Genomic DNA, 20,059 nt, shown 5'->3' with positions numbered 1-20,059 from the left:
TTGCTGCCAGTAGTTATAGATCATCCATGTATAGCAAATGTGTGATTTTGTGTGGGTATGTTCCAGTAATATTGTATCCATAATTTGTATTATTTAGCTTGTTGGATAGTGGGTTCAGAGCAAGGCAGAACCAGAAAGGACTTAATGAGTCTCCTTGGTATATTCCACGCTTAATCTGTATTGGCTGTGATGTGATATTATTAGAATTTGTTTGGATATTAAGTGTGGTTTTCCAATTTTTCATTACTATGTTTAGGAACTGTATCAATTTAGGATCTATTTTCTATATTTCCAATATTTGTAGTAACCATGAGTGGGGTACACTATCAAAAGCTTTTCGGTAATCAACATAGGCGTAGTGTAGCGATCTTTGTTTAGTTTTAGCTTGATATGTCACCTCTGCATCTATTATCAGTTGCTCTATACATCCTCATGCTCCTTTGCAACAGCCTTTGTTCTTCATTTATAATTTTGTTCTGTGTTGTATGTTCATTAATTTCTGTGTAATGACTGAAGTTAATATTTTGTATATTGTTGGTAGGCAAGTTATGGGGCGGTATTTAGCTGGGTTTGCTGTGTCTGCTTGATCTTTAGGTTTCAGATAAGTTATTCCATGTGTAAGTGTATCAGGGAATGTGTATAGGTCTGCAATGTAACTGTTAAATAAATTACTAAGATGTGAATGTGTTGAGGTGAACTTCTTTAGCCAGAAATTTGCTATTTTATCTTTTCCAGGGGCTTTCCAATTGTGAGTAGAATTAATTGCTTTGGTGACTTCATGTTGCAAAATTATCACTTCAGGCATTTGTGGTATCATCTTGTATGTGTCTGTTTCTGCTTGTATCCACTGTGCATGCCTGTTATGTTGTACCGGGTTTGACCATATGTTGCTCCAGAAGTGTTCCATGTCTGTTATGTTTGGTGGATTGTCTATTTTAATGTGTGTGTTATCTATTGTCTGGTAAAATTTCTTTTGGTTGTGTTGAATTTTTGGTTTTGTTTACTTCTATTTTCACTTTCTTTGTATCTTCTAAGTCGTTTGGCCAATGCTTATAATTTCTGCTTCTTTTCATCTAATTGCTCTATCGCTTCTTGTTGTGAGATTTTACCTAACCTTTTTAGTTTTTTTTCTGACATTTGATGTCTTATAAATTGTGTTAGATGTCCAATGTCTTTTCTCAGTTTTTCTATTCTGATCTGTAGCCTGTGTTGCCATGCTGGTTTCGTGGGTTTCTTCTGTGTGTTGGTTGGTTCTGATATCTGCCTAGTGTGTATATTTAGTGTAGTGAGTGCTACTATATAGACAAGTAGTTGTAACTCTTCCATAGTTGTTTTCATTTATTTTGTTATGTATGATTGTGTTGATAGTTTTTATTGTTGTTTCGACTTGTGGGTTATTTGGCGGTCTATGCAAGAATGGTCTAATGTCTATTTGTGTCTTTGTATTCTATATATGTCAGCTGAAATTTTTCTTCTATATCTAACGTGTGTGTCACTTCGTGTTCTATTTGTACTTGTTCTGGTGGCAGTCTTAAGATTTCGTTTTCCTCTGATTGTTTAATTGATGTGTGTTGTTCTTTGTTTGTTTGCTCTGGGATGTTTGAGTCCATTACTGTATTTTCTTCTTCTTCTGATTGCACATTATTTTGTTCCAGTATTTGTTGTACTTGTTGTTTGATGTTTTCTAATTCTGACTGGGGTATCCTGTTATTTTTTTATTATTACACAGATCTGATCAGCTATCCGTCGTTCTGTTAAAAATTTTAATTGTGGGTATCTGGTAATAAATGTTGCGTATACTTGTGATCTGTATCCAGTTGTGTTGGTTCCTAAGTTTGTTGCTTGGTAATAACAGAACATGAGGTGTCGATTAACTTCATCTGACCATCTCATCCTCTGTCTTTGTTTTCCTTCTAGGGTGGTTGCAGGAAGCATATCCTGCAAAACACCTCTATTTGGATTTAAATAATTTTCCAGTTGGCTAGCAGTGTCGTTACCATTGTGGGCGGGCATAGGGCTCAAGCGTCGTCCCCGACCATGACGGCGCTTGTCCAAGGCTTCTTTAGTTGTGTCCTGAACCAACTAATCACACTAAAAAGGGGGTTAGCCCTATTAGTGGTTTGTTCTTTTTGTTGCCTTTTATGACTGGCAGAACATATATTATTATTATTAAGGCTTGCAGTGTGGTGGTGTATATTTCAAAACGATTTTCATTTGACTGTGTTGTTTTGAGTTCGTTTGTGGCATATTGATACACAAGACGCCTAGAATTCATTGATTTAACTGTAGACAACATCACCAGAGGAACAGATACACAGTAAAGGCTGCTAATACAAATGTTACACCAGTGGCTCAAGACTGCAACATCTCAGAGTCAGTAAACAAACCACTGTCGAGTGCTTCAAGAAGGAAACCTGTTTTTGTTGCCAATGAAAATTGAGGTTGTGAATCTGAAGGTTATGGAGGTTGTGAATCAGAAGGTTCGGGTAATATTATTGTTGGTGATAACATATTGTCACAGTTAAATATTGGACAATGTTAAGTGCAAGCATTGCTTTGTTGTGCATTGTGTTTCTGTGGTGGAAGAAGAGTGTGCCAGGAAAGACCTTAAAACAAACTTATCTGTGATATGCAGCAAATTCAACATTGGTGTGTCTTGCACATGGTATTTAAAAACGTAAACAAAAGTTTTTATGTGAATTTGATTGTAGCATATGGCCTGTGCTGTATTGGTAAGCGACAGAAGGCAGCAAGAACACTTTGTGCGGTGATGAATCTTCCACCACCTCCAGGAAAATTTGAGAGAAATTATGGATTACTGCTTGGGGCTGTGAAGGATGTTGCAGAATCATCAATGAAAAGTGCTGCAGAAGAATATTATTGAAAATGACAGTGGCAGGAACATAGTGGCCAATTTTGATGGTACCTGGCAAAGAGAGGGCTTACTTCAATGAATTGTGTTGTCCCAACAGCATCTGTTGACACTGGCAAAGTACCAGATGTTGAAGTGTTGAGCAAATTTTGTCATAGTTGTGTGAAAGGGATTCCATATCATGAATGTAATATGAACTATGAAGGCTCAAGTGGAGGTATGGAAGTACAGGGAGTTGACAGCTTGTTTACCAAATCTATTGCCTCTTGTGGCCTGCGATATGTGAAGTAGCTTGGTGGTGGTGATAGTAAAGATTTCCTTGAGGTTCAAAAACGTGCTCCATGTGGAGCGGAGACTATGTGCAGAAGTTAGAATGTGTGGGACATGTACAGAAAAAACTTGGCACTAGACTTACAAGGCTGAGACAAGATGTGTCAGGAAAAAAATTATCTGATGCGAAGGGAATAAAAGGGAGAGGGCGACTGATGGATTCAGAAATGGACAAGCTAAAGACATATTCTGGCTTGGCAATAAGGGGACTAGAAAAATATGAAGCAAGCGGTTTGGGCCTTATACTTCCACAAAATGTCCACAGACAATAACCCCTATCTGCAACTAGTGCCCAAAAGGAAGTGAATCGTGGTGTTACTACTAAAGGTCAATTGCTGGTGGTGAAGAATACCATCACAGGAATTCTGTACCAACTGCTATAATGGAGGCCATCAGACCTATATTCAGGGATCTTCCAAATGTCTTAATGGCGGTACCCAAAACCCAAATGAAAGTTTTAGCCGATATGTATGGGAAAGACTGCCAAAAACCATATTTGTGGGAAGAAATGCACTTGCTATTGGTGTTCATGATGCAGTTTCATGTTTTAATGATGTTTTGCAAAGCAGGAAATATGGTTTAGAGTAAATGGGAATTAAGTCTGGGGTGAACTGCATCAAAGCTTTGTGTGCAATAGACGGAGAGCGTGTAGTGAAAGCATACAAATCATTTTTGGAGGTGATAAAACCAAGAAGGGTGCATCATAAAATTGTGAAAAGGAAGAAAACTGATCCAGAAAATGAAAAAGAACCTGCTTATGTGCTGGACAGTTCTAAAAAAATGCCAAATACAAGCAGAAACTCTAATGGCCATATTCTGCAAGACACCAATTTCTGTACTTAGGTACATGTAACATCCAAAATAAATATCCTATTACTTTCAAACTTGATATGGTTATTAAACACAAACTCTTTAATGCAATACTCTAAAATTTTCCAAATCTATTAATAGCTGTAGTGAAAACTGAGATAATTAATTATAAAATTTGAATTTTTCTAAACATGAAGTTTAAAATGTAACAGCTTATTCATTTCTTCATAAATGAAATAAGTTCTAGAGTTTCATACACCTGTAAGTATGGTTTGTATGCTGTGTAAAATTCATCGATAATGTCTTTTATTTATGAAGAAAAGTGTACATATAGCAAAAAATGCAGCCAATAGTAAATGAAAAAATGATGAAATTTCACATGTAAAAAAAATCTATTTTGTTTTGTTTTAGAAATTCCACTGCTATGAGTGTGAATCCTGAATCCTTCCTGGTCAAGTTGACAAAGTTTTATGAATTTATTTGTAAAAGTCCTGTGGTGCCTCTCCTGTTCCAAGTGGGCCCAATTGACATTGCAACACAGCACTGAATACAACTAGTATTTTGCCCTAGCATTACCTCACTAGGAGTGGAAAGAAAATTGTGCAGCTCCCCTCAAAAATGTTGTTGTGCCCCTTGAAGTGATACATCTTGTCAAATGGATAGCTCCAATTGTGATAACACCTAAAGGACTGCTACTTGCAGATTTTTCTGTCAATCAAAGCACTTCAACCATAAACCACATATGTGACAAAGCAAGGACCTCTGATGAACAAAAGATTGTCTTAGAATGACAATACAGGACAGGTAGCTCAATTTGGATGGAAAGGATTAGAGCTCAATTACAGGAGGCAACCCGTTCTTTGGAGAGGCATACAGATTCCAGAGTTGGATGTAACTTCATGGAGTTTCTGTGCAATTTATCAAAAGAAAATTTTAGCTGAATTGTTATACTAAAGTATGTAGAAAGAGAACAAATGAAGAAAATTTGTGTGTTTTATTGGCCACTATCAACTGCCTACACAAGCACATAGTAAATAAGACTAATTTGTGCTAGTGCTAGTGGTATGGTAAAGATTGTTCGGGCAATGGTGAAACACTCCTGGTTTGACAGCTCTGTGATAGCACCCAATCTCACTGACCTTTTTTAAGAGAACATAGAAAGAAACACTTTTGAAAACCAATCAAGTTGTCTCGTGAGGGACTTAGGAAATGCCACACATTAATAGCTGTGTAGCCCTGAATCCAGCCTAGATCATGTACATTCTCATTGTTACTTCATAAGATTGATCCTCCAGCAGTTTGGAACAGTAGTAAATATTTAGGTTACTACAATTCGTCAATAACAATTGTTCTTTTTTTAAACTGAAATATTATTCTCTGAAGCTGTTGTAATCACTCCCAAGGAAATCTTATGCCGAGGATGGTGATTCATAGGGCGGACCCACTGTCAAAGCAAGCATAGCCAAATAACATTAACAGAGCTCCAGGAGATCGTAAAAATGAGTACTTTATCCTACAAACTGAACATTTGAAGCAGCAAAAAATCTACATAGCAACAAGATCAAATTAAACAAAGGAAAAACCAGGTTGGAATATTACCAGTATTATGAAAGTATAGATTGCTGCTCACCATAAAGATGACACACACTGTCGCAGACAGCCATGACAAAAAAGACCGTTACATATAACCTTTCGGGCATGGCCTCCTTCAGAAATGAAAAATGTACACACATTCACACAAGCAATCACACCTCACACACATGTAACTGCTTTCTCCAGCCTCTCTGGCCAGAAAGCAAGTGAAATGTGTGGAACAGGAGCAACAAGGTGGAGTGGGGTGGGGAAGGGAAGGTAGAGTAGGGTACATATGGGAAGAGAAATCATTGCTGTTTGACAGACCATGTAGGAATTAGCTGTGCCAGGACAGGGATACTAGGTGCTATGCTGGGAGGCTCTGGGAGATGGGAGAGGGAGATGGGAGGGAAATGTGGAGCAAAAGGGGGAAAATACCAGTTGGTGCACAGGCAGAGAGCAGAGCGCAATGAGGGTGAGGTGGCACAAAAAGATGGGGGGAAAAAAGATTCGAGCAGTGATTAAGTACTTCGTAATGGAAGGTATGAAAACAAAGGACATTCATGCTGACTACCAGAATACACTGGGGGACTCTGCTCCTTCATGTTCAACTGTTGCCAAGTGGACAAATGAATTTAAATTTGGTTGGGAAGCTTAGATGGAGATCTACGCTGTGGTCGGCCAAGATGTGTCGCTACTCCAGAAATCATTGCAAAAGTGCACAAAATGGTAATGGAGGATCGCCTATTGAAAGTGCGTGAAATTTCTCATGCTTGCGAGATGTCATCTGAAGGGGTATGTCACATTTTAAGTGAAGAATTAGAAATGAAAAAATTATCTGCAAGATGGGAGCTGCGACTCTTGATGCAAGGTTAAAAATTGTACAAGAATGGACATATCAGAATAATGGCCTGTTTTAGGAGAAACTAACAAGATTTTTTTGTGCCAGTCTGTGACCACAGATGAAACTTGGGTGCACTACTATATACCCAAGACAAGGCAGTGGAAACATGCTGATACTACGCCACCAAAGAAAGCAAAGACAATTCCTTCGGCGGGAAAGGTCAAGGCATCAATGTTCTCGGATGTGAAGGGGATTCTGTTTGTGGATTATCTCCCTACTGGGCAAGCAATTACTGGAGAATACTACACTAACCTCCTGGACAAATTTCAACAATAGAAACACGAAAAAAGGCCAGATTTAATAAGGAAGAAAGTCATCTTCCATCAAGACAATACGCTTCCGCACACATGCCGTCGCCATGGCAAAATTACATGAACTAAGGAATGAATTGTTGCCACACCCGCCTTATTCACTTCATATGGCCCCGTCAGACTTCCATCTCTTCCCAAAACTGAAAATTTTTCTTGGTGGACCAAGATTCACTTCAATGAAGGATTGACAGCCAGAGTTGCCAACTATTTTGCAGGCCTGGAGGAAACTCATTTTCGTGATGGGATCAAGGCACTCGAACATCGGTAGACCAAGTGCATTAATCTACAAGGAGACTACATTGGAAAATAAAGAAAGTTTCAGTGATTTAAGTGCTTTTTTTTCTATGCCATTCTGAGAACTTTTCAAACCACCCTCGTAAAAGTAAACATCTGATTTGCTGTTTTGAATTATTCTGAGAATTGAGCTGTGTTCCATTGTCTGTGTATATTCTGTGATGTATCTTTCCACTCCTTTTTGCATTCTCAGTCCAACGATGACCAAGCCAGGTCTGGCCTTACCTGTGAGGTGGAGGAGAAGATGGCCTGAGAATGATACTACGCTTGAAAGAGCTGCACTGCAGTTGTAGACTGAAGGTCATGACCTGGTATTCCTCTACACCTCCAACTGTTCAGCAGAGCCATGGCAGACTTGCTCATAGTCAGGTACAGAAACAGGTGTGAGAGAAAGCTACTCAGAAGGAAATAATTATCAGGATTGCCTGAAAATGTTAACAAGTCATGTTACTTGAATTTACCAAATATTGTTGATACAACTTGTATGAATTCCCGACAGCGACAGAAAATCTTCAAATGTAGAGAGAAACTGAAATTTTAAAGACAACAAGAGACTCAAAAAATTATTATTTTATCTTTCAACATGTCATTGTGGCATATCTTATGTCTGACTGACTGTAAGACTCTCAAGGACAAACCCAAAGAACATAGGTGTAATGCCAAACTTGAGCCATTGAATAAACAATTGTCAAGCACTTCCTTATGGACTACCACCAAATTGTAATTATCATAAGACCAATATTGTTTTCGAGCATTGAGTTTATTATGGAACCAGCTGGACTTAATCTAAGTAAAGAGCAGAGTCTGCTACTCCATTTATTAAGAAAAAAGTGGTGGATGTGTTATGGAGTGTCGCTGTGAGCACTGAAAATAGTGTGTTTGTAAATATGAGTTTATTTCATTGCCTCCAGGAATAGTATGAGACTATTGCATGCAAAATATTATTATCAAAAATGTTCTGCCAATGTGTTCACAAGCTATTATTCTTAGGACTATTTCACAACTGTAATGTGAATGTTTATCACAAGAAAAATAAGCCAAGCATCAGGGGCTGTCATCATGCTAATTTTCATGTAATCAGCTTTCCTCTACTTTTCTAATAAAGGGCCCTTAGAACCAGCTGCCATTTCTTGTATTACTGAGAAACAACAGAGGTATTCTTGCTGAAATATATTAATTAGAACACTCATTGGATGGTGATACTATTTACATTGCCTTAATAATATTTGACAGCATAACCAGGATAAACAAAACTATTGTTTCTAGAATTGAAAAATAGACTGGCCTACCTGGTGGGGCTTGTCGATACATGTAACATAATAGCTTCTGGTTGTATTCCCTTTACAAAGGAGAGTAATCTACAGGACCCTGGAGCACGTATGCACACAGAGCCTTTGATGCACTTTATACTGTGGGTAAAGTAGTCAGTGGAAGTTTTAAGATTTGGCATGGGAAGGTTTGGCATGGTGTAGATGTTCATGCATGACACCGCAAATTCATATGACAAAGTGATGTGATCAGTATTATTCCCCCCTAATGAATGGAATCTCTTTATCAGTGTCTGAGAAGTTAGTAGAGATATATTTGTTTTTCAGTGGACCATATAGGTGTGTGAACCCCTGATACATAATAATTCAGATTCAGACCACAATCCTGTCACTTTCAACCCAGCAGAGTAGTTGGAAGAGGCGTCATCAGGAAGCTGCTGAGGCACAACACAGATAACATTCACATTCCAGACAGAAAGTGACATGAAGTAGTGCAGTATAGCCTAGTGCTTCACACACAGAATTGCAAATGCACATAGTACTGTACAACCCAGACTATCCAATTAAAAAGACACGAGTATCTCTTGTAAGGAGCTCATTTTAACATGCCATCTTCTAAAGATAAATGGTACTATTCTGTATTCTGTGGGCAAGAGTATATGAACAGCCTTGCACTAGAACTCAGGACCAGCTATGGTGTCAGATTTAAACTGCTTGTTGTTAGACTAATTAACAAATCCAAAAGTTCAATCTTGTAATGGTGCTAAACCATAATTCAAAAATCCTGTTCCCTTTCCCCCTCATTTCTAAATCCTTGGCAGGAATTTTCTTTTTGGAAGGACTGCTACTTCCTGTTCACATGGAAGAGAATGGCTATTACCAGCCTGTCAAAAAAAGAGAACTAACTCTTTCTCCAAGTCAGTAGTTTTTGTCTTCTACTAAGGTGCATAAAAATCACTCCTCTTCTATTTCCTGTATCTGCAGAACACAGTCATCACAGAGCAGTTTAGTTTTGGTATTGATGTTGGATACTGTTCGGCTGATTGAAGAGATTGTATTGATTAACACAGGCTGCATGTGGTCTATTCAACACTGAAAAAGAATTTCCCTTGCTTGGGTATAACACCTTACAGCTGTGTGTGTGTGTGTGTGTGTGTGTGTGTGTGTGTGTGTGTGTGTGGTCTTGACTCACGCTTAAGAACTTAGGTACTCCTCCCTTCCTCTCCCCTTTTATTGCTAAAGAAGCCTACAGATTTTGCATACTGGATTGCAAATGGTGGGATGTTAAATAGTTTTAGTATGATTAAATATTTACAGGTGGTATTCAGGCAAGTATTCTTTTTTGTGCAAGGAACTATCCAGTACTTTCCATTAAATCAGTCATCCCATTGTGTTGTCTTCATGGGAAAAATAATTAACACAAAAATAGATTAATGCCTTTTTATTGGCATTTTTAAACAAATTTATCAGCATAAGAATAATATTTATCTCTGGTATTAAAAGAGGGGTGCAAAAAAGCTTATTGAGAAAGTATTTTACATCTGAAGGTAATTTGCTGTTTTGTATGTTACTTATATCATGCTTAAGATGTAGTGTGACAACACTGCAGATTGGTGCGGAAACTACATTGCATTTCAAGGAAATGTATAACATAAAAAACATGCTTGACTTGGAGGTTCGTAGCTCTGAGTTTTCTTTTTCTTTATGTAGTTTGCTTTGGTTTCCTATTTGAGGAACTGTGTGACCTTGAATGAAATGTTTAAAACAGATTGTTGTAGCAGCTTTTCAGAATAAGTCTTTTGTCATTGAATTTGGGAAATACTGACATTTTCAAAGTACATTTTCAAGTTTCAGTGTTTTGTAAAATGTAGAATTTCTCACCTTTGGGCAGACTGTGAGACATACTTGCATTGGAAGAGAAAGTGACAGAGCATAATTATAAATTCTGCTTCCTATATGTTACAGTTACTTCAGATTTGCTCCACTTAAGACATGGTTAAAACATTGTGACACAAATACACAATAGATGCTATTAAAAGAAACATGCTTATATCATTAACAGTTTTCAAACTTTCTAAGCGAAATTTATTTTTCTTTAGTCATATATTTCCTCCTTTCTTACTGATTTGCAGTTGTAATTTAAATTTTTAAAATCCTATGTCACAGTTCATTAAATTTGTTGGCTCTGCTTTGTAGGAGACACATTACATATGAAATTAAGGAGTCATCTTAAGATTTTCATAGCTGGGTGTAATGGAAAACTGTGTAAAAAAAACACTATTAGTTACATATTCAACATCCAACTAATCATATGTTGTACTGTAGGAAAATAAGGCTTATCCAGTCATACTTGGTACTGTATATGTCAGTTACAGAAGTTTTATGTTGATAGTATGACTCGGTGGTTAAGTGCTAGTTTATTTTCCCGAAGGTCTGTAGTTTGACTCCTGGTGACATCTTTCACTTTGGACAATGTTTTTTACTGTGAAAACTGCCAGAGTTGGTTCATAGTTCTTCTTAAACTGTTGGTCTCTCTTTTAAATGAGTAGATACGTCAGTTCAAAGGCCAGAGGAAGGCAAGGGCATACCACCTCCAGTAAGATTGCACCTAGTAAAACAGTTTGGTTTTAAAGTGAAACTTCAGGTTGGTGACAGCTTCACTCCACCTTTCTGAGAACTAATTATCATTCTTGACGCAGTTTAGCAATCTTAAACAGGAATATAAATGTAACTGAAAGCTTTCAAATTCCAAACTTGCATATTTTCTGTATTACAAGACATCATTCTATTGTGTACGATGTACAGAAGACAACACTTATACTTGACATACTATCATGAAAAAGGCAAGATGTAACAGTTTCAATTTTTATTGAAAATGTGGGGCACTCATATATAAAACAGAAAAGTTGCATTTTATGCAATGTACAAAAAAATTCCACTTTGCCTTAGTGGCCTCATACCACATTCTTCCATATTGTGGCAAGTAATCCTATTGCAAGAGTGACTGAAGTATGTGATAGTGTTATGTTCATTGACCTTTGTATGTATTGTGCAACAGTTTAGGATAATATTATTCTGATAATGCATGCATCACTTAAGTTTGTATTTTTATTCAGTTTGTTGATGAGTGATCATATTAACCTTCAGACATGCATTTTTTGTGATTCTGCATTTGGCACTGCAGAAGTTATGATTTGCTGTGAATCATTTTATTTGCTTGTGTAAAGAGCAAAAGGGTAGAGGACAGTGCACATATGTGAAGTTATACCCAGCAAATTTTCTGTTTTCCTAAGTGTTAGCTTTTCTTTTATATTGTCTTGAATGTTTTGTGTGTGATTGATGCTAAAAAAATTTAGAAAGTAAAGTAGTCATCTGAAATATAGACGATCTTTTATTCCAGTGAATACTGACCAGTATTAAAAGAATAATGTGTGTGTTTGTATGTGGAATAACAGGGAAATGTGATACTCTGAATAACAAAAATCTGTACAGGCTTCAGTATTTTCTGCAGTAATTTGTGGAAACATTTATTTTATCAGAAGGTAGAATACTATTGTGGTTTCAAGTGTTCCATTGTAACACAGTAAATTACATGACAGTTTGGTAATTTATGTTGTCTTGCTATTACTGTCTGTATTTTTTCAGTGTGGTGTGTAGCTTGCAAGTATAAATTTAATTTTTAAGTTTAGGTTTAAGTGTAATTTCTGCTGGATGATTCAGATAGTTTTTTAACATTGGTAATGCAAAGATACAGATTTTAGCTTCTTGAACATGATAAAGGTACTATTAACACTTCTGTGGGATGTGAGGTTTTGTACGAACTGCTTAGATTGGACAGTGAGGCTACTGGGATAGCAAAGTATTCTGAAATTATTAAGATTGTAAGATTATTATTGATGTACAGTGGCAGATAATGAAGCTGACTTTTCACTCATTAGGGAAAGGGGAGTTGTAGCCACCTGATTACAATTGGAAAAGACAATGGCGAGAGAAACTAGAATTGCTTTAGGTGAATCTTGCTAGTGATGATTACTTGTTCTAGTGTTGGCGTTCGTACCTCACTCGTGTCCAATTTGTGTGGCGAAGTGCACTGGACATGGCAACAGTAGTGAGGGTGAGTCTGGCCTCCCCCTAACTGCTTGCTGTGTGCCATTTAAAGGACAATAATTTTTATTGTAGTTAATGCTTTGTGCTACAGAATGGATTAGTATTGTTGTCTAGTTCATTTGAGATACGTATGTAGGGTGCTAGACACACACACACACACACACACACACACACACACACACTCTTTAATGTTGCAGCAGAAGCAGGTGCTATTTACTGACATTTTCCCCACTATTACACAATGGACAAGCAAAATTACACTACACGAGCTATGTAAGATGCTAGTAAGTTAAGGAAAAACTCACTCTATAGAAACGGGGTGACTGGTATATAATCCCACAAAGCTTTATATCCCAATACTCTCCTTGTTGAATTTGAATTGAATTCATTTTATACCTTACAGAATGCTGTCACATTTGTACAATATTCCTTTATATTGAACTAGTTATAAATAGAAAGTAAAAGTGGTATTAACATGTACTACATACATACATGTGGAATCCTGCTTCAAAATACAGAAGATAAGTAAACGTGTTTTAAGATAGGTGAAATGGAGAACTCTAAAGAGAGTTTTCTGTTTTTGATTTTTCTTACCAATATTCCCAGTATATGATATGGGTAAATGAAGAAGACTGTACTTACTGATAGTGGAAAAGGGCAAAGTGACCCTTTAACAAGTCATTGAAGTTTGTTGCTTACTTCTATGAGTATTAGAAAAAGAAGAGAGGGTATGAAGAGCCAGCAAGAGGAATGACAAATTTGGAACTCAAGGACAAGATGAGAGGGGAAAAAAGGTACAGCAAAATAAAAATGTTAAACTGAATGGAAGCCCTCATTTCTGTTTTGTCATTGAGACTGGTTGGACTTGATGACCTAGTGTTAAAGCACATACCTGGGAACCGAAAGGTCACTTAATCAAATCCCATCTGGGCCACACTATTTCAGTCTACTGTTGACTTAGGCTTCACCTTTCATTGATGTAAAGATTATTCAGGAACAACACATGGCTTAGATCCTACATTAAACTGTAGGTCCTCATTCCCTGCTAGGACTTCTGGGGTATATTAGGAACTGAAGTAGCTGAAAGTGTTGTCCCATTAAAAAGTTTGCAGCAAGTTATTGAGCCACATGAAATTGGAATTATTATTATTATTGTTGTTGTTGTTGTTACTATTATTATTATTAAGACAAGTAATGGGTCATTGTATTCTGCTCTTTCATTTCTCTTCAGATGGTCTTTTTCGTTATCTGTACTTTGTACAGTTTTCATGTTGTAAACTTTCTTTCATTGAGGCTATTTGCTACGTCTTCAAATAACGTTTCCCTAGTAGCCCTAAATGTATTATTCTATTTAACTGTTGTTGACTACAGTCTTTCTCACCCATGTAGTTTTTTTATATTTTTAACATTTGCTATTACCTTTTGGATGAAACTTCACTTGCTGCTGTAACATCACTGAGTAAAATTGCAGTGTTAATGCCTCTTGAGTATTCATTGTATGCATATTCCCATAAAATTGCAATTTTGTCCATTTATTGCTTCAGAAATATGTATTTTTAGAAAAACACCTTGTAACTTAAACAGCTTACAGAAAGAAGAAACGTTAAGTTCTATACTGAATAGTACTTAAAAAGTTTTAGTAATAATAGTCGGATTAATAATAAGAAAGATTGAGTCCCACAAGTAGTTACATTGTTTCTTACACTTATATTTTGCAGTTTTGGCACTATTAGTATTACTGAGTGGTAAACAAAGTTTCAGTAAGTCAAAGATACAATAATGAAGAACTTACCCTTGCTCATTTGTGTACATAGTTTTCCACTAGTAAAGTTTTCAGCAAGTTTATAATATATTAATTGTAATAATAGGATGCAAAATTAAACATCTCCAAAATGCGTTGTTGTGGCTCAAAAATTAGTGATATGCTAAAATTACTGATATGCTACTACATTATGCTTAAATAACTTTGGGTATTAGATATTGTACAGTTAAAATTGTTTTGTATTTTGATTGAGAGAAAAAAATATTTTAATTGTGACATACAGGTAACACTATTCCAAAATTATCATAGTTCTAGCAGAGGAAGCTTGAAATATGTTCACACACCCTTTGCATCAGAATGTGCAATTAGTCTTGCAAACATTGTATTGGAGGTATGTGTGTGTATCTTCTTTGTATCTAAATGACTCTACGTGCTGTATAATCAATCATAAAGTTAACTATAACTACATTCAAACAACCGGATAGGGTAGCACGGTCTAGGGTGCCTTGCCATGGTTCACACGGCTCCCCCCATTGGAGGTTTGAGTCCTCCATCAGGCATGGGTGCGTGTGTTGTCCTTAGCATAAGATAGTTTGTTAGATAAGTAGTGTTTAAGCCCAGGGACAAATGACCTCAGCAGTTTGCTCCCATAGGAACTTGTCACTTACCACTCAAGCATAAAATATAATCGAAAAGTCCACGTGTACTGCCAGTCCATGGTGTCTAATGGGCACACTATTTCAGCAATCAGAGATATTGCCACCATCAGGTGCACTTGCGAACTGAGCTCCTGAAGGTACACAGTAGACTTATATCCCCGCCCGTCACAAACCGTCACCTTCACCGTTTGCATCCAAAGATGCACATCGCCAGTCACACATACACTTGCACTGGTATCTGCAGTGGCTAGGAAACAGTTACTCTGTCTGCTGTCATTACCAGATCATTGTGTTCGCTCAGTGCCTTCTTAATTAGGTGCACTTCTGTTTTCCAAGCCTTTGAGATTATAGCTGCTGTCCTGATTGATAAGGTTATCCCTAGTACAAGTTTTGATGTCTTATCTAATGATGCTGTCCCGGTATTTGGAAGTGTGCACTAAAGTCCTGGTACTTTCTCATTCCATTGCATGATTCTCTGAAAAATGGTGCTCTTAGACTGCCGACTTATTGGCATACATTAGTAAAGTGTGCCGCTGGTGTTCTCTGCATCGATCTTTGATGGTATGCGCTTTTTGTCCAATATTTGTCTCACCATTTTGGTACAAAGTCTTCCGCAAACTGAAGTCATCCTTGACACTCCCTAATTATCCCATGTTTTACTGGTGCAGGGGGGAGGGGGGGAAGGGGGGCGGCAAAGATTGTTCTTACACAGTCCGTTTTTAGTTATGTGCCTGACTTTTCCTGATAGTGTCCGGGTGTTTGGCATAAAGGATGCAGCTATTTCTTCCTCCATGATTTCTTCCATTGCCACAGGCTGTGCTGTAGTGGTGGGGCAAAAATCATGCTTAATCTGCAGTTCTGAGTATATGTTTTTGTGGAACACAGTTCTAATGTGTTAAATTTCCTCGGGCAGACTCTTTGCATAGTGTTTTTAGTAGCCCACATCATTCCTGCACAGGGTAGTGGCAGCTATTTGCATTCAAATACTGATCAGTGTGAGTTTTCTTCTGATACACACCATGGTCCAGGGTGCCAACAACTCTTCTCTTGACCATGATATCTAGGAAAGGTAGTCTTCCGTTATTTTTTGTTAAGCTATACGGCATTCAGACATACAAGGAAGTCAAGGAGTTTTTCCCTTCCATGAGGCCATATGACAAATGTTTCATTCATGTAATGGAAAGAGCGAGTGGGTTTCCATGTGCTCCATATAAAAATTCACAACCACTGGTGAGAGTGGGCTGCCCATTGTGACTCTCTCTGTAGTGCTCTCACAGTATTCTCCATTAAACAGAAAAGATAAGGAGGTTGGGACATGCCTGAAAAGAGTGGTGCTCTTCTCGTGAAATTTCTGACCAATGAGTTCTAGTAACTAACATAAGGGTCTCCAGCCAGAAGTTGAGGCATTTCACAGAATTGGGAATGTGATACGGGCATTTGCCCACATAAGAATTTACTATCTTTGTCAGGTATTTTGCCAGCAATTTGTAGACACTTTGATGTTTCTGACAGTGGGGTGTAATGGTGCACAATTGAATATCTGTGCCAAGAACACCAGCAGCACACTCTACTAATGTACCCAAACAAGTTGGTGGTCGCAAAGCACTGTTTGTCAGAGAATCACACTATGGAAAACGAACATACCAGGTTTTTAGCTCAGACTCCCAAATACTGGAACAGTATTGTTAGAGAAGCCATCAAGATTCACACCAGAGACAATCTTATCAATCAGAACTGCAACTGTAATATCAGCAAGGATTGGGGACCAGCACTGGGTCTAATGAAAAAGATGCTCAGCAAGCACAACCATCTAGTGACCAAGACCAACAGAGCAATAACATTAATGCTACTACAGACGCCAATGCAAGTTTCTCCACAACTATCGCCGCATGCCCTCAGTTTGCAGACTGTGGCGGTAACGGCTTGCAGTGGGAGGGGTATGTCAGCTGCCCGCCCTTAGGAACTCAGTTCATTAGTGCACATGATGGCAACACATCTGATTGCTGAAATATTGTGCCTGTCAGACGCTATGAGCCATGGACTGTTCAGTCAACAAATACATTGGGATAAACTCAAGAATTACAATAAAATATAAGTTTACATTGTTGAAATGATATGCTGATAAATTAATTAGTCTTTGAGTTCTGTAAATTATTATTGCTTGTGAACAAAATCCATAGATATTCCTCTTCTGTCTGCTCAGACAAAATAAAATTAATATGTCACAATAGCTCACTTACCAACATCTGCAATTTTATGTCTTTGCTTCCTACCATAAAAACTTCATAAATATGTCGGACATTAATAATATTTATGCCACATGCTACTAGTAATTATGTACAGTGTGTGACAAGTCACACTAACATATTTACAAACAGTAACTTGAGGAACCCGTGTCTGGAATCATTATCTGATGCCATTACACAGTCAGTTACAGGCATATGACCAAGGTGAAAACAATAAACAAACAGTAATGGTTGGCATTAATTTGGTGATACACGAGACATCCAAAAAATCTCACTAGCTGCCAAATTAAGTTTCGCCAGCTGAAATATCTCTCTCTCTCTCTCTCTCTCTCTCTCTCTCTCTCTCTCTCTCTCTCTCTCTCTCTCTCTCTTTGTGTGTGTGTGTGTGTGTGTGTGTGTGTGTGTGTGTGTGTGTTTAATGGGGGAGAAAAGTTTAGTTGTGATGAGGAATTGGAATTTGATAGTAGTAAAAGAGAGGGGGAAAAAAGTAGGTGAATATAGAGTGAGGGAAAAGTATGAAAGAACCCCCCAGGAGGCTCACCACTCTTTGGCGGGTTCGTGTTTGACTACCACGGGGCCCCAGCCTTTGCAGCATTTTTCTCTTCGGTGCTGCATGTCTATCCTCTTGCTATTCTTTTTCCCCTCCTTTAGGGAACATGTCTCAGGTATTATTGGGAATGTTCTGCATTCTATTGCTGACAAGCGAACAGTCTCACCTTTTTTTTCCGCTCCCTTTTCCTTTCTTTGTTTCCCTTCTCCTCTCGTTCCTCCGCTTCGGCGTTTGAGGATCCTCTTTTTTTTCTTCTTCCCTGTGCGCTCCTGAAGGCCAGCCCACGCATCTGAAGCCTAACAGGTGACTGGGTAACGAGTAATTCCCAACTCTGAATCAACGGGTCGGGTTTGCACGTACCTCCTGGTACAGGTCAGACCCAGGAAGGGGTGATTGCCTGAGCTGTAACCTTTCCAAGTTGCTGCTTGCTACCTCTGTCAAATGCTTGAAAAGTGTGACCTGAGGCGTGAACAATCACGTAAGGGGGATGCACTCCCTTGTGAAGGGGGCCTCCAGTTGGAAGTAGCACGCCATCAGAGATACTGGCAATTGTGGGGCATTTCCTTGCGATGACTCAATATCTACAAAACATAAACGTAATGAAGCTAATGATTCAAAGACACTTCCTGCTGCACCACGGTTCCTCGTGGTCTCACGCACTGAAGATGGTCAGTCCTTCGCCTGTGAAATCCTGCTCTCGTTTACAGAATGGCACTTTGCTTTCGGAGACCACTTCTGATTCTCAAGCACAACAACTGCTGCTGCCTCGCTTCTCCACAGTTACCCTGTTTGTGTCGAGGCCCATAGAACTTTGAATTCTGCCCATGGTGTAATTTACACCAGGCTGCTCAATGGTCTAACCGAGGCCGAAATTCAATCTTACCTCTCTGATCAGGGTGTCATTCCTGTCCATCGAGTAGTGCCCACCTGCTCTCCCTTCCTCACCTTTGATAGTGGAGTTTCCGTCCAAGCTCCAAGCAGGCAATGAAATTATCACCGTCTGACTGTACATTCCGAACCCAATGTGCTACTACCAGTGTCATTATTTCAACCACAGTAAAATGTCTTGTCGACACTCAGACAAGTGTCACATGTGGTAGGGATGTGCACCAGGGCGATTGTCTACTCCCTTTCCCAATTGTATCAATTGTAATGGTGGCCATGCCGCCTCATCTCAGGATTGCCCAGTGTATCTTGATGAGCGGGCTGTTCAAGAGATCCGGGTAAAGGAAAAGGTTCCTTGTCCAGTTGCTCACAAGTTACTGGCTAGTTGCAAACCCTGAGTTCTCCTGTCTGGTACCTGTAGTTCTGTTCTTGTTATCCCTCGCTCCATGAAGGGCATGGCCATGCAGACAAGTGACTTCCAATTCAGCTCTGAGGTTGTGAAATCACCCAGTGTCTAGGTAGCATTTCCATCCCCCCATCGAGCTGTGCAACAAGCCACCGCACTCTCGCCTCAAGGGGCGAAGCCACCAACTACACAACCAGTAGGCCGGAAAGGACTGGAGAAGTACTCCCGCGAAGACTTCCTCTGTCCTCCAGCCAATCAACACCTGAGTCTTCATCTAACCAGAAAGGCTCGAAGAAGTCCACCAATGGCAAACGATCTTCTTCTTCACCACCTCGAAGATACTCTTGGATGGTGTTGCCACATGGTACCTTAGCCTGGACAGCCTTTGTGTCGCCAGCACGCACCAACAACCATTTCTCACCGTTGGACTCGACAAACCAACCACACAAGCAAGCTGATTCTTCTGTGGACCCCATGGAACAGAATAATCCTGCTACTGTGTCCTGTAGTAGCACCTCTTCCCCAGCTGTCACTCTGCAGCTGCTGAGGTGACACCACTACATCTCTTCATTATGACACTCTTCCAATGGAACATTTGCAGCCTTCAGTCCCACAAAGAGGATTTACGGCTGCTTTTAGCGTCGCAGCGTTCCCTTGTACTCTGCCTTCAGGAAACGAAATTGCGCCCTCGCGACTACTTTGAGCTATCACATTACTTCCGGATTAGATTTGACCTTCCCCCTGAGGTCGGCATTCCATCTCGTGCTGCTCATAAGGGATGACAACCCAGTCAACCCATTACCCTGACTACCCATCTTCAAGCTGTTGCATTTCATCTTTTTCTTCCCCACGTGACTTTTGTCCTCTGTACCATTTATATCCCTCAGTCATTCGATGTCACCATGGCAGACTTCCTTCAGCCTATTGGGCAACTCTTACCCCCCCCCCCCCCCCCCATTTTTACTACTTGATTACTTTAATGTGCATCATCCCATTTGGGGTTCTCCCAGGACCTGTCAGTAAGGTGCCCTCTTGGATGACCTTCTTAATCAACTTAACCTCTTCTGCCTTAACACTGGAGCA

General features: G+C 39.0%; 1 protein-coding gene across 2 annotated transcripts in view; it reads left to right on the top strand.

The window, feature by feature from the left end:
• The window catches only part of LOC126273842 (TRPL translocation defect protein 14), a 249,328-nt gene that overhangs the window by 95,689 nt on the left and 133,580 nt on the right, over nt 1–20,059 (top strand). Inside the window, exon 5 of one of the 2 annotated variants that reach the window (XM_049977064.1) lies at nt 12,404–12,475. The exons of the other annotated variant lie outside the window; for it this stretch is intronic. Coding sequence (XP_049833021.1) covers nt 12,404–12,475 — 72 coding nt within the window. The remainder of the gene's footprint in view (nt 1–12,403; nt 12,476–20,059) is intronic. 2 annotated transcript variants of the gene reach the window in all.

This window comes from Schistocerca gregaria, chromosome 1, assembly GCF_023897955.1.
Source record: "Schistocerca gregaria isolate iqSchGreg1 chromosome 1, iqSchGreg1.2, whole genome shotgun sequence".
NCBI lineage: Eukaryota > Metazoa > Arthropoda > Insecta > Orthoptera > Acrididae > Schistocerca > Schistocerca gregaria.
Note: the sequence above shows the minus strand (reverse complement) of the source record. Positions and strands in the feature narration are given on the sequence as shown.